At 31.7% G+C, this 19,496-nt stretch overlaps 4 protein-coding genes and 1 long non-coding RNA gene across 7 annotated transcripts; 1 reads left to right on the top strand and 4 right to left on the bottom strand.

The window, feature by feature from the left end:
- Positions 1–900: 900 nt before the first annotated feature.
- Positions 901–3,601, bottom strand: LOC110626703 (zinc finger protein BALDIBIS). Of its 3 annotated transcripts, none has more exons than XM_021772748.2 (4): positions 3,450–3,601; positions 3,106–3,280; positions 2,597–2,993; positions 901–2,329 (listed from the first exon to the last, which is right to left on the bottom strand). In XM_021772748.2, exons 2-4 carry the CDS (start codon positions 3,236–3,238, stop codon positions 1,294–1,296), a joined length of 1,566 nt encoding a protein of 521 aa, XP_021628440.1. In that variant the 5' UTR covers positions 3,239–3,280; positions 3,450–3,601; the 3' UTR covers positions 901–1,293. The 3 variants fall into 3 exon arrangements, with proteins under 3 accessions (XP_021628440.1, XP_021628441.1, XP_021628439.1); XM_021772749.2 differs by having other exon boundaries at positions 3,106–3,270; positions 3,450–3,600; XM_021772747.2 differs by lacking the exon at positions 3,450–3,601 and having other exon boundaries at positions 3,106–3,443.
- Positions 3,602–10,509: 6,908 nt separating this feature from the next.
- LOC110626226 (NAC domain-containing protein 1) lies at positions 10,510–12,920 on the top strand. The gene is made up of 3 exons (XM_021772010.2): positions 10,510–11,120; positions 11,219–11,505; positions 12,336–12,920. The coding sequence occupies exons 1-3, from the start codon at positions 10,949–10,951 to the stop codon at positions 12,918–12,920; spliced, it is 1,044 nt and encodes a 347-aa protein (XP_021627702.1). The 5' UTR covers positions 10,510–10,948.
- On the bottom strand, positions 11,348–12,353 carry LOC110626228. Its single transcript, XR_002489684.2, has 3 exons — positions 12,218–12,353; positions 12,052–12,121; positions 11,348–11,480 (listed from the first exon to the last, which is right to left on the bottom strand). It is a non-coding gene; the product is annotated as an uncharacterized LOC110626228 (long non-coding RNA).
- Positions 12,921–13,376: 456 nt separating the features above from the next.
- LOC110626227 (syntaxin-72) lies at positions 13,377–16,316 on the bottom strand. The gene is made up of 7 exons (XM_043961594.1): positions 15,923–16,316; positions 15,575–15,760; positions 14,673–14,835; positions 14,500–14,582; positions 14,317–14,387; positions 14,149–14,191; positions 13,377–14,054 (listed from the first exon to the last, which is right to left on the bottom strand). The coding sequence occupies exons 1-5, from the start codon at positions 16,076–16,078 to the stop codon at positions 14,343–14,345; spliced, it is 633 nt and encodes a 210-aa protein (XP_043817529.1). The 5' UTR covers positions 16,079–16,316; the 3' UTR covers positions 13,377–14,054; positions 14,149–14,191; positions 14,317–14,342.
- A 2,321-nt stretch (positions 16,317–18,637) lies between these two features.
- Positions 18,638–19,244, bottom strand: LOC110625992 (protein transport protein Sec61 subunit beta). Its single transcript, XM_021771714.2, has one exon. It carries the CDS (start codon positions 19,188–19,190, stop codon positions 18,867–18,869), a length of 324 nt encoding a protein of 107 aa, XP_021627406.1. The 5' UTR covers positions 19,191–19,244; the 3' UTR covers positions 18,638–18,866.
- Positions 19,245–19,496: the final 252 nt, after the last annotated feature.

The following is a 19,496-nucleotide window of genomic DNA, read 5'->3' as shown; positions in this document are numbered from 1 at the left end:
TCTTCTTTTCTTCCATTCCTTTAAAACATTTATTTAAAACGTTTTGAATAAATTGAAATTCTCTCATAACTGAGTTACAACTAGGGATGACAACCAATAAAATATTTTTATTTTATGTATTTTATTCAATCAAATTCTATTGAAATAAATTTAAATAATATATAATTAAATTTGAAATGAATATAATATAAATTTAGAAAATTAAAATTTGTATTAATTTTAGATGAATCAAACAATCATTATTCATATTTATATAAATAATTTACTAATATAAAATATAATTAAAATATACACATATATTATATTTTAAATAAATGGGTTGCTTTCTATTTTAATAAGATCATAATTTTTCCAATAATTTTTATTTTTGGCAAAAATAATAATCAAATATACAGAATCATAATTTACGATCTTAAAAGAAAAAAATTAAATCAGTCCAGCTCCCGAAAGGACGTCATGCAAGAGGCAAGCTGCTTCTTTATATATCTTCATGTAATTTCTATAATCAATCAAAAAAAAAAAAAAAAAATTTCATTGTTGCATGGCAATCGCCATAAGATTATACTAATATTTCAAAAGCTTAGCATTCTATTTTTGGTGGTATTCTTTCATCAGAATAATTGATTGATTGATGCACTTATTTATTATAGTTATAATTATAATCATAATTATAATTATAATAATAATTGTTCAGACACAATCATTCATTTTGAATTATTGACAACATTGGTATGCATGTAGTACAAGATAACGGCAATAATCATGCAACAAACTAAACATAAATCATTGTTAGCTAACGTGAAAATCCTGAAATGCAATGTATATATATATACATGCACGAAATTTTAAAATTATCACAGCCATCACAGTAGAGGAGGGTGGCTGTGAATCCCGTGATAATTGATCAACTAATTAACTTGCATTAAGGTTGTTTTTTATTCCAAGATTTTAAAAAAAAAAGAGAGAGAGAGAGAGAGAGGAAGAAGAGAAGGGAGAGAAACTACAAACTACATGCAGGGAGGGTCCCAAACCTCCTCTGATTGATTTCCATGTCTGTCTGTTTCTGTTAAGTCTCTTCCAATGAAGTGGTCCCCACGTCCCTGACCAATTACAAGTCTCTCACTCTTGACTCGTGCGAGTTCACTCACTTTCTTCCTCTAAGTGCAACTCGGTACTCAGGCTTTCTTCTTCAGTTTTGTCTGTTTTCATCTAATATTCTACTTTCTCAATGTACTGTGTAAAAAGAAAGAAACTATATAGTACAACAATCTTACCTTCTTGAGTTGGATTAACTCAGCGATGCCCAGAATTATATTGGCTCAAATCCATTCCTGAACTAATGGATGCAAACTTCGCTAGCTCTTGTTGCAGGAATGGTCTCCGTGTTTCACCTCCTACACCAAGAAAATCTCTGGTTAAACTTGCTTCTACTTCGCTGGAGCTTCCATGGTGTTGCTTCCTATTTGCTTGCATCATGAAATGATTCAAGTCCTTGCTGGTGGTACTCAAAATTGTGTTCGAGTTCGATTCACCCAACAACGTGGCTGGAGTTGAAGGAGAAAGCGAGTTAGCTAGTTCGTTGAAGTTCTCCGCAGCTTGATTTGGTTGCCTGCTCAGAAACTTGAGTGTTTCTTTACTTTTGCTTTGGTCATAAGAGTTGAAGCTTGTCACATTTGAGAGAGATGGTGAGCTCATCAATGGAATTCCATTGCTGGTACTGAATGCTGGGTTGCTCCTCGTAGATCCCATTTGGGCTGCTTTTTGCAAAAGTGCAGTAGCTGACATGCGAGCCGAGTTTCTTTGCTGCTGATGCTGATTACTTGAATACAAAGAAGTAATAGATTCAGATAGATCTCCTGTGTTCCCTTCTTCCTCTTTTAGTCCTCGTGGCAATGCAGATACGGAGAGATTGCTGCCGCCGGCAAATGATTCTACTTGGTACTTATTGAGCCACTGAGCTTGCGATGATGCTGAACCAAACATGTTCACCTGTGGTGCGTGAACAAATTCGGGCAAGAAAGTAGAATTGTTTGCAACACCAATTGCGCTCATTTGAGTGTTGGCATGGTCTAGCCACATCGGAAGCCTTGGCTTTTGCCCATCAACCATGCTAAGATCACCTACCAGCTCGGATCCTGTGGCAAACTCTGGTCTAAGAACAGATGAAAATTGGGATATCCCAGTGGATTGATGCGGATTACTGTTGGGAGCTCCATTGATCAAATCATTTCTAAAGTTCGCATTAATGGTTGCTGAAACAGAAGTGAATCGTGCACTTTCTTCTGCTAAAGCATCACAGAAGGCTCTGTGGGTGATAAAGCTATCCTTCCTGTTTGATAAGCAAAAAATTAACCTCGTTTCAACCAATAAAAAGCCCCCTTTTGGGGTCTGACCTCATTAAATTCAAATGTATCATAAATATAATAAAATCCCATTAAAGTCTGCTCGTGAGCATTGATTTCTTCAACAAACCAATCATATAAAGCGGAGAATATTTAACCCACCAAACACAGAATCGAGATAGATAGAGAGGGAGAGAGAGAGAGAGAGAAAGGGAGAGATTTGAAGTCTATGATCGATCTATATATGCATATACCTGGAGAAGAGGGTGCCACAGTCACATCTGTACTCTCTGGTGCCACAGATCTTGCTATGAGCTTTCCAATCTGATTGAACTGCGTATTTCTTTGAACATTTCTCGCACTTCCACTTCTTTTCTCCATGTTTTCTGCTATAGTGCTTCTTTATCCCTGTGAGATCGCCTAGGGCTCTCGATGGATCGTGATGTACACAGCTATTTTCAGGGCAGATATATACCTTCTTTCGAACCTCTCTGGTTGATCTTTGCTTCAGCTTCCATGGAAGATTGTGACCTCTTCTATGAAGTTGAAGGTTTTGGTCTCTCTGGAAACCCTTATTGCAGATTTCACAAATGAATCGGTTTGTTGCCATGAGAGATTTTGGTGATAAAGCAATAACTTCTGCATCTGGATCTGCTTGAAACAAAAAGAAAAAAGAACCCCAGAAAGAAAATAACTTGAAACAGTCATGCAGGAAAAAAACAAGAGAAAAAAAATGGTACATATGAGTTATAAAGAAGCTTGCCTGGTGTTCCTGGTAAATTTCTCTTCTTCTTCACTGGATTTGTTGTAGGGTTAGGGTTAGGGTTTAGGTTTGGTTCTTGATGAACAAAGCCTCTGAAGGTAGAGGGAGCAGAAAATCCATCTTCAGACATCATTATACTGAAGCTAAGAAGAAGTGGGTTGTGTCCTACAACAAGCTTAAAGAGAAAGAGGTAAGAGAAGTAGCTACCAAATTAAACCAAGAAAAACAAAAACAAAAGCTTCACTGCTCAACATAATCCCAACAAATCTCTCAAGAATTCTTCCCCTTTAAAAGAAAGAATTCTAATTTAGACTTGTCTCCAATTTCATAAATTGCACCCTTACCTTAATTCAAAACTCATGTTTTGCATCTATCAGCTTTGCTTGAAGCCAAGACAAAATACACCTAACAAAAAGACAGTGTTAACTATAGATAGAATATTTCCCTCTCTCTCCTTATCCTGCACGGCTCCTCTCTAAGTCCAAGTCTAGTGATTTTAGAGTACAATCGTTATAAAAAAAAATAAAATAAAAATTAACTTATTTTATTTTTTTATCTTTTTCACTATCATATATATATATATATATAACGCACGGATTATAAATATTGAAATAGAGATTTAAATTCTCATTATTAATTTATTGAAATTGTGAAAGTTATTCCAAAGTTGACAGCATATATATTGATTTTAAAAGATATTAATAATTATAAATGAGGTGAAGCATGAATTAAATATGTTGAAGAAAAGGCGAAAAGAACAAATATTTTTTATGTGAAAAAAGAAAAGATCAAACAAAAGTATCAAAGAGGATTTGAAAAAGGAGCATATCATGTGTAGGATATAGAGAAAAAAGTGAGTTGCCTTTACAGCCAGCAAGAGATCAATGAGGTTAAAATCATTATGCTATAATTGGTTTTCAGACCAAGGAGATGAAAGGGAGCTACACAGAAGAACAAGAAAAAAAAAATTATATTAACTATTTATTTATTATATTTAATCACTTTATTTTCAAAAATATACTATTAAATAGTAATTTTTTAATTTAAAAATATAATTTTCTTGTAATATAAAAAAATAACTATTTAATTTATATAATTAATAAAAATAAATTAAAATAGTTGAATAATTTGAAAAGATATGTACTATTTAATGTGTTTTTTAAAATATAAGGATTAAATAGTTAGTTTATTAAAATATAGGGATTAAATAGTAATTTTACCTTATAAAGACAAAAAAGGAAAGGGAGTGCCGTCCGTGAGAGGTGAGTGGCTGGGAGAGTGGACCCACAAAAGACTGGCAGAGAAAGAGAGATGATAATAGAAAGACAAGAGAAGACTGGTACCGCTTGATTTGTCGAGGACGAAAGCCCCACCACACACTCACATTTCACATTTCACTAGAAATTCGTTCCTCTCAGCCACCTCCCTCCCCCTGCACAGACAGACATGGCTGCTTCATTACAGAATCTCTTTTCTCTCCTTTCTTTTTCATCTTTTCTTTTTTCTTTTCACATACATGAAAATTTAAAAAAAGAAGGAGAATTCTATGAGTTGACTCGGTCTTAGTTTGATCTTTCATGAAAAATTAAAAAAATATGCTCAAGTCTTTAATTAATTAAAAAAATATATAATTAGCTCTAATATATAAAAATAAATTCATTAACTCACTAATTATAATTATAAATTTTTTTATATAACTATAGATATTTTTAAATTTATTAAATTAAAAATAAATTCTGTTGATACCAAATCAACTTATTAAAAATAAAATAATCTCAATGAATATTTATTCGGTTTATAAGAATTGAATAATTATGAAATTTTGATATATAATGTTTATAAACAGAAATATATGAATTTTGGTTTAAAATTTTAAGAGATGGTAACTAAACACAATCAATCCTAGACAAGTAGCTTTCAGAAGTTCAAATTAAAGTTCATTTGGTTTTTCTTTTCTTTTTTTTTTTTTAAAAAAATTATTATTTATTCAAAATAAATTATTATATGCACTGCACCCACCAACCTATATATGCTTTTTTTTTTCTTGGTATCACGTGTGAAAAAGAAAATTTCATATTTGTCAAACTAAACGTTTTTTTCCTAAGACAAAGTACTTAAATATAATATTGATTTTGATTCTAATTCAATTAAGCTGCAATTTCAACAAATAATTATGAAAGTAGTATGTAAATTATTGTGTGAATTTTTATTTTCAATTAAAAAAATAAACTAAATCTATGTGATGTTCTAAAATTCAAAAAGATAATAGGGTTTCTGTATATATGAAAAATTTAGTCTAGAGAGATTACGTTCTCCTCTTTTATTTATTTTTTTTCTTATTTTCGAGTAACACATAACTGTTATTCGTGTTTTTTTCCTTATTCTCTAGTGACGCATAATTGCCACCTTATTACAGTGCCACCTGTTTCTGTCACACAGAACCATACGTACATGTGTATACTTGTATGTCCATCCTCGTCAGATAATCATTTAATTCCCCTTCAATGCTCGTGTTGATAGGGTCGCGGTGTAGCTAGACCTACTCTTCTATTCCCATCACATCAAATGAGCTAGACTCCTCTCTGTCAGGTCCGGAGCCTCGATCAGCCCTGTCTGGAATGATGGGTTGGCCTGCTTAATGGACTCTAATGGATTTTGAATCTGTTTTTTTTCTTCAGCACTCGATCTCAGTCCGGATGCTAGAGACTCAATGATAATTAATATGATTTCATCACTCATCTTTTAAGTAAAATAGTGATTGTTGTAATTAATTTTTTCCTTATTAATATGCAACATCTAATTAAATTCATTAAAGTATAACTTTTAATCTCTAAACTTTTTTTTGAAATGGAATCTCTAAACTTTATAAATAATATGTATTAAAATTTTAATTTATTTTCAAATAAAAATTAAATGGGTAAATTTTAAAGAAAAATTTTTATTCGCACTAAAGGATATAAACAGTCCACCAACAATAAATAACTATCGTTATAAGTGTGATTTAATATACATTTAATGTTTTAATTTATTAAACATATATACCCATATGTAGATATAATTTCCCGAACATTAATTAGCTTTCAAAAATGGCAATGCTTACCTGGAACACGGGCACTCGAAATGTAGTTGAGTTCTTATATGAGAATCAGATTCAAAACATATTAGAGTCTACTGTACAAGTTGGTCCATTAATGCACAACCTCATTTACGATAGATAGACCAAACTGACCGGAATCCAGACTCATCAAAGAGGGACTCAGCTTATTTGACATGACGAGGAGTAGAGGAACAAGCCCAGCTATATACCGATTCTATTAGTACGAGTGCCGGTGGGAAATTAAATAGCCTTCTGACGATGGTGAAAAGACAAGTATGTCCGTACCTAGAGTCGATAGCGACAGAATTACTATAATAGAGTGACGGTTATACGTTAATAGAGAATAATAAAAAAAGAAGGGAAAATTACTTTGTAGTCCCTGAGGTTTAACGTAATTAACACTTCTGTCCCTCTATTTTGGCGACCCAACACTTAAGTCCCTCACTTTCTTTTCTGTCCAACTTCGTAGTCCTTCCGTCCAAAATAGCCGTTTGGGACACGTGAATTGACAAAATTAACCTTCTTCTTCTTCTTCTTCCTCCTTTTTCTGCAACTTCTTCTTCTTCTTCTTTCTTCTACCTTCTTCTTCTTCTTCTTTCTTCTTCCTTCTTCTTCTTCTTCTTTCTTCTTCTTCTTCTTCTTCTTCTTCTTCCTACTCTTTCTACAGCTTCTTCTTCTTCTTCTTCTTCTTCTTCCTACTCTTTCTGCAGCAGCTTCTTCTTCTTCTTCTTCTTCTTCTTCTTCTTCTTCCTACTCTTTCTGCAGCAGCTTCTTCTTCTTCTTCTTCTTCTTCTTCTTCTTCTTCTTCTTCTTCTTCTTCTTCTGGAGAGATAAAGCATGAAAGAGAAAAAAAAAAAAGGAATTTCACATTAAGAGAAGGGTATTTCTGGAAAAAATTATCACCTCTCACTTTTGACTCTTTGACCAAACGATTTAAATGGACGGAAGGACTACGAATTTGGACGGAAGAGAAAGTGAGGGACTTAAGTGTTGGGTCGCCAAAATAGAGGGATAGAAGTGTTAATTACGTTAAACCTCAGGGACTAAAAAGTAAATTTTCCAAAAAAGAAATAAAAAAGAAATGTGTGAACCATTCAATCTAAATTTATTTACTCATATCAAAATTCTATTTTTTTTTAGGTCTCATAATATCAATCGATATTCCTAACTAATTATACAAAGGGTAAGTATATATAAAATATTGTAGAAAAATTTTATAAAATTACGTGAAGGAATAGGTTTTTTTATCTATATGATTACAACCAAAATCTCACTATACTCTATGAAAAAATCTCATCCATATCAACAAAAAATTAAACCCATTAAATAAATTAAAAAGATGGTGATGAACTTTGTACAATCCATAAAAGTTAACCCGTTGAGTTTTTTTTTGTTTGAAGAGAGAGATTTTCTCAATTGAGGGTTTTACGGGTCGTGTCTCATTTCCTAAATTTCATTATACCCATTTGGTATCTGACCGCAGGTGAGTTGCCTCCTCATGGCCAAGTGGAGGTGTACATGGAGACTTTTCATTGTCTGTCAATACTTTTTTCTTCTTATATTGGGTGTTTATATTTTTTTTTAAAATATTTTATCTTTAAACTCCAAAGTTCTTTTTGGAAAAGGAGAATGGCTCATGGTGACAATTCCAGTGGACGACACGGTCGCTATGTTGTATTTTGCCTCTAACAAGTCTCTCTTCACTCGCCGATTTAGTTTCATTGTAAAAGTTTTCTCTTTCTCCTTCTACGTCTAAATCCACTACCGGTGGCCTATTTTGGCTATGCATTTGCGTTAGTGGTGCTCTTCCTTTGCTTTTATGGGTTTTAGAGTTTTTAGTTTGCCGTAATGGAGCGGCGATTCAAGAAGGTTCCGTCGGGTCTACATTTGGGTTCGGGTCTAGGGTTTACTGATGGGTTCCAATTTATTTGTTTATATTTTCTGTCAATGGGCCTTAGTTGCTGGTTTTGAATTTATTGTATGGGTTCTTCTTTATTCAGGCCTTGGGCCTTTTATTTCAATACATATTATCTTTTATAAAAAAATTTAAAAATAAAATTATGATTGTTATTTAAAAAAGTTATTATCATGTAATAAATCTTTTATAATTAAATTTAATATAATTAAGTATACACTTTGATATTATAAATGTAAATATTATATTAATAAATAATTTAATTCCCAGCTAGACAAACCACATAGGATTCACCCCTTATCGATTCAAACAAGGTTAATTTTCTAATATTATTGGGTGTTAGCTGTTTTACAGCAAATAATAATGTACAAAATTAAGTAAAATAGATCCAAATAAAAAATTGCATGCAATTAAACAGCAAAAGTTAATTAGAAGATGAAGACCAAGAAAACCCTAATTTATATTATAAGAAAAAATAAATAAATAAATAAGAAGACGGCTGATTTTTGCATGAATTATAATTAATAATGACTGGTGTAGGGTATCATCATGCATCTCCATAGAGTTTGGACGTCGGATAAACCTAAACCATGCATTGAAATAATGCCAACAGTAGGAATATTTTTACGTGCTCTTCCTTACGTCCAATCTTCCACCAAATTTCTTTATTATGGGACTACTTCACATTATTATTATTATTATTAATCTTCCTTGTCATTATCAATTTAAATCAAGTCTCTTAGACAAATAAATAATAAAATTTTAATTTATTTATTATTATTTTTTAAACTAAAAATAAATATTATTCTTATAAATAACAATATTTTTGTTACGTTCATAATTTTACATAATTTTTTACTATTAAAATAATATAATAAAAATTTAATATTAATTATAAATATATTAAATATTAATTGTTACTATCAAATTAAAATAATTTTTGTAAAAAGTAATTATTAATTAAAAATAAGAAATAAATTTAAAATTAAAACAAATAAAAAACAAAGGATGAAAGAAAAAAAATAAAAAAAATTTTAAAAGTTAATTAAATAATTTTAATTTAAATAATCTTAATTAAAATCATTTTTTATAAATTTTTAATAATTTTAGTATGATTTACTTCTAATTTAAAATTAATTTCCACAAAAATTCAAGAAAATTAAATTTTTTTATAATTGGTTTTGCAAAACACAAAATTTTAAGAAAAAAAAAGTTTTTTTTTTTTTTTAAATTTAGCATTGTGAACCGCTGTACAATTATTTCTAGTTATGCAAATAAATGATAATATTTTGAAACTCTCATCATAATAAAAATATAAGAATTTAGTGAAATGTAATAAATAAGAAAATAAAATCTTACACGGCCTTTTTGTCAAAACTTATTTTTCCAGGGCTTTAAGTAAATATGTAAATATTTTTTTAATATAAATATAGAATTAGTAACAATGAAATTATTTATTTAACTATTTGTTTGCTCTATAAAATTTTTCATTTTTTTTAATAGGAATTATAATAAATAAGAAACTAATTTAATTTTTCCTTTCATTAATAAAATATTGTTCATGAATTAATTTTCCTGAGCATTTTAAATATAAAAAAGGATTAGTTGAAAATGATTCAATATTTGCATTTAATACAATTTTAATTAATTTTCAAAATAAAAAATTTAAAATAAATAATTGGGTTGTTAAATATGCGGTCCAATCTTCAATGGTGGGAGGGAGGATAGTTAAATTGCCAAAACCCCCCTTATGACTTAGAATAATTATAATAAAAAGGTAAATTTTAATTGGTTAAAATCAATCTACTTTAAATTTTATATTAAAATTATAAGTGTAAACATATTTTAACTGAACTTAGAATAAAAGTTTTTATTATAACTAATATTTTATAAATTAAGTAATATATTATATAAATTTTAATTAATAGATGTTTTAAGCGATGAAAATCTAATAAAACTTTAGAATTCATGATAATGAAAGACTATGTAAAGATTATATCTGTTATTTTTTTTTATATAATAACAATATAAATATTATATATAAGAATTTAAATAACGAGTACAGATACATTAGATAAAAATTAATTAATCTAAAATAACAGTATATATAAACTAAATAAAAATAATATATATTATAAAACATTCATAATTATTACTATAAAATAAATATAAACGGTATATATTATTTTTAAAATTAATATATTGCTTAATTAAAATCAAATATAAATTAATGTTATTTTTATATGTGGGATTAATTTATATTTAAAATGTTAATAAAATATTATATGTTACAAACCACTTTAACTTTTTTTAGTAAATTAGCTTTTAGGAAAATGTAAAAAAATACTTTCTAAAAAATATCAGGAAAAAATCTAGAAAAGTAATTTGTTTAGGGTATGTATCCCATCCCCATTTCAAAAGCATTCATATATCATATTTGTGTGATCGGTAACAAAATACAAAATTTTTTTTTCTCCAAGAAGAAGTAATCTCCAGGGATTGGGGCCTCGAATGGGTCCTGGTTCCCACTAGTCTTATTGCAACAAGAATGCTATTAACCATCTTTATATCAGCTGGGCAGCTCGCGAAGACAGCATACAGGCCAAAACCCGTTGCTTTCTAGTCAGTTTCTTTAAACATATACGTAAATTTGGTTGTCACTTTCGTTCTATTATCTTAAATGCTGTCCATATATGCATGAAATGCCGCATAAAATCCCTGGACACTTCACTGAGAGAGTTTACAGCTGCATTTTCGATTGATAGTATCGCAATTTGTTGATTCCTCGGTCTCCTAATCATCGCCTGAAGAAGAGAGACAGAGAACTATCAATGGAAAGTGAAGCCTGTCAAAATTTCAATCTTCCTCCAGGATTCAGGTTTCATCCATCCGATGAAGAGCTCATCGTACATTACTTGAAAAACAAAGTAGCTTCACGTCCACTGCCTGCATCCATTATTGCAGAAATCAATCTGTATCAACACAATCCATGGGAGCTACCAAGTCTGCCTTCTGTGTCTTCTTAATTCCTTTTTCTTTTTTTCCATTGATTATATCCTGACTGCAGTTTATGTATAATCCTTTTTTTGGTTGAATTGCAGAGAAGGCCCTGTTTGGAGAAGACGAATGGTATTTCTTCAGTCCAAGAGACAGAAAGTATCCTAAGGGAGCAAGGCCAAACAGGGCTGCTGGGTCAGGTTACTGGAAGGCCACTGGTACTGATAGACCGATTCTCAATTCTTCTGGATCAAAGAACATTGGAGTGAAGAAAGCTCTAGTTTTTTACTTGGGTCGTCCTCCTAAAGGAACCAAGACAGACTGGATCATGAATGAGTATAGACTGCTAGATGCCATGGTTAAACCCTGCAGGTCAAAAGGGTCAATGAGGGTAAGCGAAACAACAATAATTTTGGATAAAATCTAACTAATGATTTCTATACAAACAGGAATTTAAGGTTTTACGGTGATAAACAACTTGATTTAGAATTTCAAAAATACTAAAATCACTAGACTAAAAGCATGTTTGTATCTTGACACTAAGTTTTCCAAGGTAAAGTAAGTATTTGTAAAGTAATGTATTTGTTTGGAGAGAATAGGTTTTTTCTAAGCAGTGTAAGGTTTTTGGAGTTTTGAAACGTCCAAAAACTACACTTTTTCAATCTACCAATGGAAAGGTATTAATGTTTTTCCTTCCATTACCTTATCTTATTTTCTTCATTTCTTCCTAATACACTGTAAGAGGGAAAGAAATCCAGCAGGAACATGATGATAGGACAATAAAATGAAGAAAGCATATCCTGCTAATATGACATGATATAATATGATATCCACAGCAGAAATCCCTTCAAGCAAACAACTTTCTGCTTAAAGGGTGACCTAAGTGCATAAAACATCCCGTACTTGTGGGCTTTGGGGATGGTTGGTGTACACAAACCTAGTAGAGAGTTTGTTTCCATCATTCGGATCCATGACTTCCAGCTTGGTTTGGTTAAATCACTGAGATACTAACAATCCAACAGTCGGAGAAATAACTATGTCAAGTTGGCATGATAAATCCGCAGTTCAATTTGATGGAATAAGAACGAGAATAGATTCCTTACTCTTCTCTTTTCTCAATCCTGCATCTCTGTTTTCTATCTCTTCAATATTACTTGCATCCATTTCATTTTCACTGAAATATCTCGTTAAATCAAATAAAAAAAGGTCTTGTTTTTACAGTTAGATGACTGGGTATTATGTCGAGTTCGACAAAAAGGCAATGTATCAAAGAACATAAATGAAGTTCAAGATGACCAGAACAAAGATGACATTTGGTACTTACCAAAGATGGAGGAAGCACGTGGTACATACACCAACTATAGCAATGAACTGATCACTGATTGTTTTAACAAAGATCGTAGATTCTTAGCTTCAATCCTTGCTGGGCAAACTTTACCTCCAATTGACACCATTTCATGTCTTAGCAACCAACGAAGTGATAAGGACAACAGTGTGGTTTATGAAGATGGTAGCGATATGTTGAATTCTCCAATAACAGTTTCTTCTTTTGACAATTATAGCTCACTGAAGATGAAACCTAATGAGGAAGCTAGGTGTGAAAATCTCCATCCATCCAACAATAAGCTAAACAATGGCAATAGAGATGAGGATCTTCTACCTAGATACATGGTACCCAGGAGTGATTTGAGCTACTACCACCAAAACCAGTCACAAGAAAGGGTCTATGCTCCTAACACATATGATCCAATCAATGGCTTTCTTGAGCTTGATGAATTGGCCTTCTATTGTAAATATTTACAGTAATGAACACTTTACAGAAGGCTATTAGCACAAGTCCGACTGTACAGCAAAGAATGTATATAAGGCAGCCAAGATGAACAGATTTCGATGAAGATGGGCAATCGATCAACCAAGGCAGCATTCTGTTTATCAAGAATAATCTGTTGCTAATTCTGTTACAACACAAGCATGGACTCATAGTTTAGTATTGATAAATGCGAGTTTCCTAACTTGCAACCATGATAATGCCTACAATAAACTTGGATGCAGAAACATAAAAAGCCCCCAGATTAAGATGCTCCTTAGATGTAAAATAGTCTTTGTATGATATGCAATAATATGCTAGAAGTCATTGACAGGCAAAAGAGCATAACATATCACAGTATGATAAAATTTTATGTTTTACCATATGTTTAAAGCTCCAATAACTATTATCAAGGGGTTGATACAAAAATCCAAAAGTGAAAAAATTCTTTGCTGGCAGTATAATAAATGAACAAGTGCTTAAGATAATGAAAGAAAACAGAAAAGACACTCAGATGATGAAAATCATTCTTAATAAGATGGATATTTTGATGAGATGTATATAGAAATGGTCCATCCTTCCTGATAGAATTGCATTATATAACTGAACTTGGAAATCAAAGTCATTATATTTCAACATGAATAAAAAAAAGAGCAAAAACTGCACACTGACAGTTTTCACTGGCTATGGTTTTTATTTAGTACTTGAATACTTAAGCCCCTTTTACAAACCAGTCTTTTGCCATCAAATTCTTAACCAAGTACGTTAAGAAAATCAATTCAAAATTATTCCATAATCAAGTCAGGAAACTAAAAAAATAAAGTGAAAGGTATATGCTTCCAAATATGTCAAATTTAAAAATAGACAAGGAAGTACTTGTAGGTATAGGATGCAATCCCCAGGCTTACACAAAGCAGAATAATGTCAATGCAGAAGTTCCTACTGGAACTCATCTGGGAGGAGAAGCTATTTATTGGAACAATGTCTAATTCAATTAGAAAAAGGGTATGCTGAATTAAAGACTATGGTGGAACATATAAAAGTAAAATATTTGTATTTATATTACTTCCCTGGACAATTGTTTTCTTGATCCAAACATTTGTATTTATAAGATTTGAAGTTGCCTTGACCACCTACGAAAGCAGCAAAACTGAAGCATTTAGGAAACTCTAATAGATTTTGTCTCCATGATCTGATTTACAAGATATCATGAAGGCTAATACTCACCTTTATCAATTTCGTCAATTGGAGGAACTTGCCTATCCAATTCCTGAGCATAATAAAGCAAAGGATTAATCACTATCTTTCTCTCCTCTCTCTACTTATGTAACAAACATAAATATATATATAGAATTCATATCATGAATCAAATATCACAGCATGTGCGTAACCAACCTCATTCATATCATGAGCCAAATTCTTCAGTGTCTCCAATTCTTCCAATATAAAATCAAGACCTTGATCCTCTACAAATACGAAGGCAAAGGCAAATGTTAGGAAGCATGGGATCCTAATAAAATCACTTCTTTCAACTATGGAATACATACTGCAGCAGCAAATTAATCATGAAGTACATGCCTGTTTTAACTTCCACATTTCATACTCGTCTAAATTGACTTGATTCTTCACTTTGTTGGTAAAATCATCTTGAAGTTGTTCATCTGTTGTAGCCAGTCCAGTAGTGAAACTAGTAAATGTTACAAGCTTACATCCAAAAGAAAGGGCATTAGCAATTTCAAAATACTAATTACCAGACGAGTCAAACTTGACATTTTTGTTAGGTGCTGATCCTGCCCATCCTCCAGTTTGTTTGTCTTTTACGATGGTCCCATCTGGTTTGGCTTGAATCCTCTCTGGCAGTGCAAGAACAAGATCATGACAGATTTCTAGTTCTTCTTTTGAAAGCCCTTTGACCTATAGTTACAAGTATTCCAGTGTTATGTTATGAAATCACACCATATGCCTAAAAGATATAGAAGCAACCTATCAAGTAGGAGAAAATAGGCATGCCCAGTCATTGGAGTGCAGAAGCCTATTACAAATTGGTTTTATTGTATAATTACAAAAGAGATTTCCAATTTGCCATGATGACAGAATGTGTAAGTACCACCTTTTGTTCACAATTCTCTCTTATAAAATAATTTCACTTCTTCAAATTGAACTTCTTTCTTGTAAACTTCAGTTCACAATGTAAACTGCTTAGGACATTCTGCCATTTCACGGAAAAGAAACACATGCTAGGTAGATAAGGATAACCAATTACTCTAATTTGCATTGATTTATAAGACCAAGATTCTTATTCGTCCCCTTTCTCTGCCTTCATTTATAATCATCTGTACACTTCCATTTGTACTTTTCATTAGCTGTTGGTAGAAACTCTTGTATTTTTTCTAGACTCCTTAATCCTTAAATAATATAGCATCTTTCTTCATTTCTGACGACTTGTCCCACTACGTGTACTCTTATTTCCTCAATCTAAATCCATAACATTATCGATTACAATGCTAACAATATGTCCCACTATGATAACTCTAATTTCCTCAATCTACGTCGATTGTCAACAACATCAATTGCCAATTACGAAGACATTCATAGACCAAATCAGATATACAATTTTCAAAGCATTAATAGAATAGAAGAATAGACAATTCACCTTATTGTATTCTCCGTGAGTACAATCGGAGAGTGATGCTTGTACTCCGCAATTCGGCAGGGCTAGGAGCTTGTCTTCTAGAATCGTTGTTTTCTCGTTTTTTCTTCCTCCACTGTGTTGTTGTTGAGTGTAAAACAAAAGAGAGGAGAGCTCTGTTTTGTAATTGATACTTCGTTGTATTGAGTTCTGCCACAGTCAATATACATACAAGTGATTCCTCCGAACACATTGTTTGTTTTTTTTTTTTTTTTTTTCCCTTTCTATTCTGTGTTCCTAACTGTATCAAACAAACACACACAAAAAAAAACTAACAGAAACAGAAGAAGAGAATGAGGAAACAGAATCAACGTTGAGCGCGGCTTCGATGTCAGACTCCACAGAGGCATAGAGGTGAGCGAAGGCATCATCTCCATAGGCATTGAACTCGCGCTGTTTGTTGACGTCGTGCTTGTCGAATTTTTTGCAGATTTCATCGACTCTGAATAAAATGTCAATAACGCTCATTTTTTGTCTGCTTCTTGATGATGACGAGGATGGAAAGAAAGGAAAGCGAGGGAAAACGAGAGAAAGAGAGGATGAAGATTCTCTCTCCTTTTAGATTGTTTTCTGCCCTTTAATCTCTAACGTAAGGTCTCTGAACTGTTGATAGCCAATCTCCATGGCCATAATCGAATAAGAGGATGCGCTTTTCAGATGAAGAAGAGACGAGACGGTTTCACGTCTCCAAGAAACTGCACGAAGTTTTTTTTTTTTTTTTAAATTATTATTTTTAATATATTACTTTTAATAAAACTTTTTTTATTTAGTCCCGCATGGTTCTTTCATTCTTTTTTAAATATTTTTTAACATTTTTTCATCAATTAAAATAATAAATAAAAGATAAATTCAAATAAATTATTATTTCACCCATAAATTTTTTTTATTATTAATATTTTCTTTTTATTATAAAAATAAATTAAAATATATCGTAATCTCAAGGAAAAAAAATTATTTTCTTAGATATTATGATTATATAAATTGAAAATAGATATGACAGAACCAAGGTTTTGTGATCTTTTAATTTTTTATAATAAAAATAAAAGTGGTAATATATATATATATAGAAAATTTTAATTTGTTAAATTTAATTAAATATCCATATATTTTATCAAATCTAATAATCAACCTAAAATCCTTTAATTTTACAAAAGGTATGTTCCATCAAAGCATTAAAAAAAATAATTAATGAAAAAAATTTTTTTTTTCTTAATTGAAGATAATTTTATTAACACTATTAAATTTAATTTTTTTTTTCCATAATCTTATTAACACTATTAAATTTCTTATTAATTTTATTTAATTTTTATTAATTTTTATTTCATTATTATAATTTTAATTATTTATATAATTTAATAATTATGACCAAAATTGAACAAAACTAAAAGTTAAATTTTATAAAATACAAAATATTATAGTTGAATGAAAATATTTATCTAAACGATGTACCGTGAACATATAAGTGAATTACTCTATACAAAAAATAAATTAGACTCACTGTCTTGAAAATACTTTAATTCATGATACATCGGATTTATTTAAAAAAATTTCTTTAATTGAAATCTTTACAAAATTAATTAATTAATTAATTTTGAGAAAATAAAATATCGCAAGTCCCCAACCTAACATGTGTGCTTGCATTTGTGGGCAAGAGGGATTAGATCAAAACATGCTTTGGACATCCTTTGTTCCTTGCAAAAGATAGACTATGAAGTATTCTTGAACTCCTTGGCACAATACTGAAAAATCAAATTCACTATTATCCATAGAAAACTGTGTTGTTTCTTAAGTAGAATTGCACATTCGAAGAATGTTAATGTGAAAAAAACCAAATCCATTGGAGCCATTCAGCCCCACAAAACAACCATGCTCAACTTGGAATACTGGCCTATAGCTAGAGATCTCAAAGCTCATGAAGGACAACGAAAAGCAGGTTATCTTTTTATTCCTCAGGCTTTCTTTCCTTTTCAGAGTTTGTTGTAGCCAAGGCCAACAAAGATAATAATAATAATAATAATAATAATAATAATAATAAAAAGAGATAAAACTTTGTGGCCAAATGCCTCTGCCAATACAATTCAGAAAAGGGAAGGAAGGAGGAGGGCTTGTAAACAAACTTCAGTTTTAGTTGCTCTTTTGCCACTCTATCCAACGAGTAGCAGCAAGCGGCCAAGCCAATCACCACATCCACTTCTCAATTCATACGTCTTGAATGAATATGGTTAAATTATTATAAAATCCTTATTTTTAATAAATTCACTAATTCATTCCTATTTTAAAATCAATCAATTAAAATATTTCTGTTTTTTTTAATTCAACTTTTAGTATTCCTGATAAAAAAAAAAATTAATCCCCTTAAATATTTATATTGTTTAAATTATAGGTAGTATTCTAAAACAAATTTACTAAAGATTTCTTTGAAATGATGGTAAATATAGGAAATTCAACTTTTAGTTTTCCTGATAAAAAAAAAAAAAAAATCCCCTTAAATATTTATATTGTTTAAATTATAGGTAGCATTCTAAAACAAATTTACTAATCATTTCTTTGAAATGATGGTAAATATAGTAACATTTTTAATTGAATGATTTTAAAATAGAATGATTTTAAAATAGAGAAGCTAATGAATTTAGAAATTCAGGGATAGTAATTCTCCCGAAGAATATTTAGACAATCACCTCAGTTCACCATCTCAATTCTCATGGTCATGGACATTCATTTTCTGTGCAGCTATACTGCATACAAGCTATCATCTCACAAAGTGAAGCTTGGAATATTTGATATTATAAACAGAGCTAGAAAAATCTGAAGCCAAACAGATTTAGCAAGTTGCTTAGAAACAACACCAATGCCATAACCTAGCAATCGATAAAACTTAACCCTAAATCACAAAACTAAACTCTAATCAGTTCGATCCATCTCATATTACCAATGTCATAAACTAGAGGGGAAAAAAAAAAGAAAAAGAAAGAAAGAAACAAGTGAAGAAAATAAATAAACCAGAAAAATCGATCAAAATCAACAATAGAACACCCAAAACCCACTTGTTAACTTCCATAAAGCAATAGCGTCCAACAATTGCAAACTTGATTCAACAACAAAACTCCTACTCGATACAACCCTCCCATCATTTACAGAGCAACACAAGGGAGTGGATAAAGTGGGAAAAAGCATTTAGTTACCAGACAAAGATCAGCAACAACAGGCACCTCTTCCAATTCGGACTCGGGTTAGGGATTGATTCGGATCATTCAGTTTAGGCATCGGGAGCTACCTTGCTGCGATAAAGCTTGCCAAACACATGAAGAGCGGTGACAAAACCGATGAAGCAGAGGCTCATCACGAGGACGACGGTGGGGGAGATCTTGAGGCCTGGAGCATCATCCGTGTAGAATCGGAGCATATTGCTGCTGCCTCCTCCGAGTCCGGCAGCAGCACCGGATGCAGAACCGGAAGCAGAGGATCCAAGACGGCGGCGACGCAAGCCAGCCGTGGCGGCAGCAGAACCTCGGGGAGCCATGACCCCGGGACGGGAGGTAGAGGAGGAGGCGGTTTGAGACTGGGAAGTTCCTCGCGCCATGGTTCAACTGCAGAAGAGACCGATGCGATTCAACAATTGAAATTAGAACCAAAAAAAGGGAGTAAAAGCGTAAGGGAGTGGTTAGGGTGTAAATACGGTGAAATTGAAGGGTACAGTTGTAGTGATGTGGATAAGCATGCGAGGATCGGTAAAGTTCTGGCCCGCCTAGGATGGCAACGGGTAGGGTATCCGCGAAATTGGGAGTACCCAAATTCGAATCCGATTATATATAAAATTCTCAAATCTGTCCTAAATTCGTTTAGTGTTTTAATTTTACTACCCGTACCCGTTCCAAATCCGTTTAGC

The sequence above is a fragment of the Manihot esculenta genome, chromosome 11 (genome assembly GCF_001659605.2).
Source record: "Manihot esculenta cultivar AM560-2 chromosome 11, M.esculenta_v8, whole genome shotgun sequence".
NCBI classification, from domain to species: domain Eukaryota; kingdom Viridiplantae; phylum Streptophyta; class Magnoliopsida; order Malpighiales; family Euphorbiaceae; genus Manihot; species Manihot esculenta.
The sequence above is the reverse complement of the archived record's forward strand: the minus strand, read 5'-3'. Positions and strand labels throughout refer to the sequence as shown.

Coding starts and splice junctions, on each gene's coding strand:
- LOC110626703 (XM_021772748.2), bottom strand. CDS start 3,238: ATGATGTCTGAAGATGGATTTTCTGCTCCCTCTACCTTCAGAGGCTTT. Junction 2,994..3,105: donor AAATTTACCAGGAACACCAG/GCAAGCTTCTTT, acceptor TGTTTCAAGCAG/ATCCAGATGCAGAAGTTATT. Junction 2,330..2,596: donor TGTGGCACCCTCTTCTCCAG/GTATATGCATAT, acceptor CTTATCAAACAG/GAAGGATAGCTTTATCACCC.
- LOC110626226 (XM_021772010.2), top strand. CDS start 10,949: ATGGAAAGTGAAGCCTGTCAAAATTTCAATCTTCCTCCAGGATTCAGG. Junction 11,121..11,218: donor CAATCCATGGGAGCTACCAA/GTCTGCCTTCTG, acceptor GTTGAATTGCAG/AGAAGGCCCTGTTTGGAGAA. Junction 11,506..12,335: donor GGTCAAAAGGGTCAATGAGG/GTAAGCGAAACA, acceptor TTGTTTTTACAG/TTAGATGACTGGGTATTATG.
- LOC110626227 (XM_043961594.1), bottom strand. CDS start 16,078: ATGAGCGTTATTGACATTTTATTCAGAGTCGATGAAATCTGCAAAAAA. Junction 14,836..15,574: donor CTCACGGAGAATACAATAAG/GTGAATTGTCTA, acceptor TTGTAACTATAG/GTCAAAGGGCTTTCAAAAGA. Junction 14,583..14,672: donor TGTCAAGTTTGACTCGTCTG/GTAATTAGTATT, acceptor TGGCTACAACAG/ATGAACAACTTCAAGATGAT.
- LOC110625992 (XM_021771714.2), bottom strand. CDS start 19,190: ATGGCGCGAGGAACTTCCCAGTCTCAAACCGCCTCCTCCTCTACCTCC.